This window comes from Anopheles aquasalis, chromosome 3, assembly GCF_943734665.1.
Source record: "Anopheles aquasalis chromosome 3, idAnoAquaMG_Q_19, whole genome shotgun sequence".
NCBI lineage: Eukaryota > Metazoa > Arthropoda > Insecta > Diptera > Culicidae > Anopheles > Anopheles aquasalis.
The window spans coordinates 6,970,001-6,972,500 of record NC_064878.1 but is presented as its reverse complement, the minus strand read 5'-3'; the positions used below and the strand labels follow the sequence as shown (position 1 = coordinate 6,972,500).

Below are 2,500 nucleotides of genomic sequence, written 5' to 3'. Positions count from 1 at the left end.
CCCTCGGAATACCCGTTACCGTGCTAACGACCGCTTTATCGGTTCCGAAAAAGGAAACTTTTCGGTTGACAGCCTTAGCTTCGCAAAGGAAAAGTTTATATCTTCCATCGAGAAACCCCCCAAAAGCTGAACCGAATGCTACAGAGAGACCGAAAGGGCGGATAGGTTCTGATAGGAGGCGTTTTCGGGGCGTTTTGCTAGCCATTTCATCTCGAACCGTTGGCGACGGTCCAATTGCTGGAACCCGAGATCCCCCTCCCCTCAGGGGGGCGCTTGGACTTGATTCATTTGCACGGCGAAACTTACCTCGATATCATGAAATAGCTGCCGCCCGCCGGTACCACCCCGTTCGTGGCGATGGCCGACATGGAAATGGCAGTCAACATTGTCTGAGGATGGGCGTTGCGAGGTCATCGAGCGGCGGTGGTCCATCGTTTACCGTCGTCGTCGTGGTCGTGGTCGTCGTTGTTGTCGTCGTCGCACGAGTTTAGGTTTGTTCCGATAAGGCGAGGGGGATGAAGGGAGCAGTGGGAACAGCATGATTAGCATAGTTTTTCGGTGAGTTGTTGCAGAAACTTAAGCGAGCGGTAAAATGAGCAAATCTACAACGGCAAATGGGAATGAGGAACGTAGGAATGGAGGCTGATGATGATGATGATGATGATGATGATACCTATAGCTGATGGTAGATAATGGGAATGATTTGCCTGGATGCTTTGCATTCGATTAGATGAAGAGATGAACTAGATCGGGCATAGTTCGTCGGCCACACCAGAATAAAGACCATTTCCCCCAAAAGTGTCACCAGGGTTCGTGTGGTCGATCGACATTTGTTTGTCGGAGCCCCCTCGATTCGAGTCCTTTGTCCTTTAAATGGAGCTTCACAGGGTATTGCGAATGGAAGCGTTAAGGCATGGCGCATTCTGAGGGATTCCATTGGACGTGTTACGATTTACGTTTGTGGACCTCCTCCTCCTCTTCCTCCTCTTGCTCAATCGAAACTGTTTATTCGTCCACATTACTTCTTCGGCCGGGCTTCTCGACCCTAACCTAACAAATTTTACATTGTGCCAACACAGTCAGCCAGCCAGCAACGCTCGGGTGCTCGGTGCTGTTGCAGGAGCTTATTTATGACGGCACAAAACGTGCCGGCATGGTCAAACGATCCTGACGATGGATCCGGATCGGTCACCTTTTGTGTGCTCCGGTTCCGGCACCGGCTCCGGTGGCATGGTCAACCAACCAACAAAGGCATAAGACGGGTTTTCCGTGAAATAATGTCGGACTTTATATCCGGAACAGCCGCTGGGCCAGAGGGCTGTAAGCCTCTTCAATGATTCACTCGGCTCGGTGGAATCGTCTTTTCTCCTGCAAGACTTTTCTTTGTCTAGGTGTGGACTCACGACCACTGGGCGGATGTTTATCCCAGCATGGGGAAAAAGGCAAAGATAAATTACGAATTTAAGACGCAAAATCTTCCAGCTACGGCACAAACACACCCATGGCCACCCCGCTACGCACAGCAGACTCCATTGTCTTCGGCCATGTTCATGTGGCGAGTCTTCATCTCCACAACCACTCGGTGAGAGAGAGAAATATCGAAAAATATGTGGCTCGATAACGAGGTAAATTAAGTTCTCAACCATTAGGGGAGCCGCTGCAGCGCGCCCTAATCGAATCGGACCACGTTCTCCAACCACCAAGAGGACCGATATCGAAGGAAAGTGAGCAAAGGGAAGGACGAAACCAAATCCATCCATCCATGCGAGACACGTAGAAATTCCTTCGAAAAGCGTCTGTCTCGCGGCTGCGTCGGCATTCCTGATGTCAGCCTCGTGTCTGGATTAGCAAATGATGTGTAATGGGATTCTATCATCAGCTAGCGCTGAGCCGGGTTCAGGCTTTAATGGATTCTTCGCCCAATTTCTCCGGCGCCCAGGCAGGCCAGTCTGGCCATGGGCAATTGATTTGCTGAAAGCCATCACCGATGATGTTATTAAGGGGAGCTGTATAATTACCATCGAACCGAAGTGGCGCAGATATAGGGTATAAATGTTAGCTTCCACTTCGTTTAGTCCACTCCAAATTTATTCGTAGGGAGTTAGTTAAGTGAAATAACAAAAAAAAAGGCAGTGTTTCATGGAAAAGGCAGTCTGGTTTTATGTTTCACCCGGGTATAAATGGCTGACAAAACAGGTTTACTAGCTAGCACCATTACCAATACACGGCGTCACGCACCTCGAACGAGGCGTTGACGGTATTTCATTCCAAAAAAAAAACATTCCAAAACACAACATCACCCCGTGGTGCGTGGTGAAAATCCTAATCAACTCGTGCGAATCTGCATGCAGCTACAGGAAAAAGGGGAGGCAGGGGATAGTGGCCACCACAAGAATACCGGATGCTTAATTTCCAATCCTTCCTCACCTAACCTCTCTCTCTCTCTCTCTTTCTCTCTCTGAACGGTCTGGCCACCAAATCGGAAACGCCATCATTAATT

General features: G+C 49.5%; 1 protein-coding gene across 15 annotated transcripts in view; it reads right to left on the bottom strand.

The window, feature by feature from the left end:
• LOC126577770 (solute carrier family 12 member 4) overlaps window positions 1-2,500 on the bottom strand; it is a 108,712-nt gene that overhangs the window by 23,543 nt on the left and 82,669 nt on the right. For all 15 annotated transcript variants that reach the window (XM_050239692.1, XM_050239701.1, XM_050239691.1 and 12 more), the window contains one exon: window positions 307-389. In XM_050239692.1, the coding sequence (XP_050095649.1) occupies window positions 307-389 (83 nt within the window). The remainder of the gene's footprint in view (window positions 1-306; window positions 390-2,500) is intronic.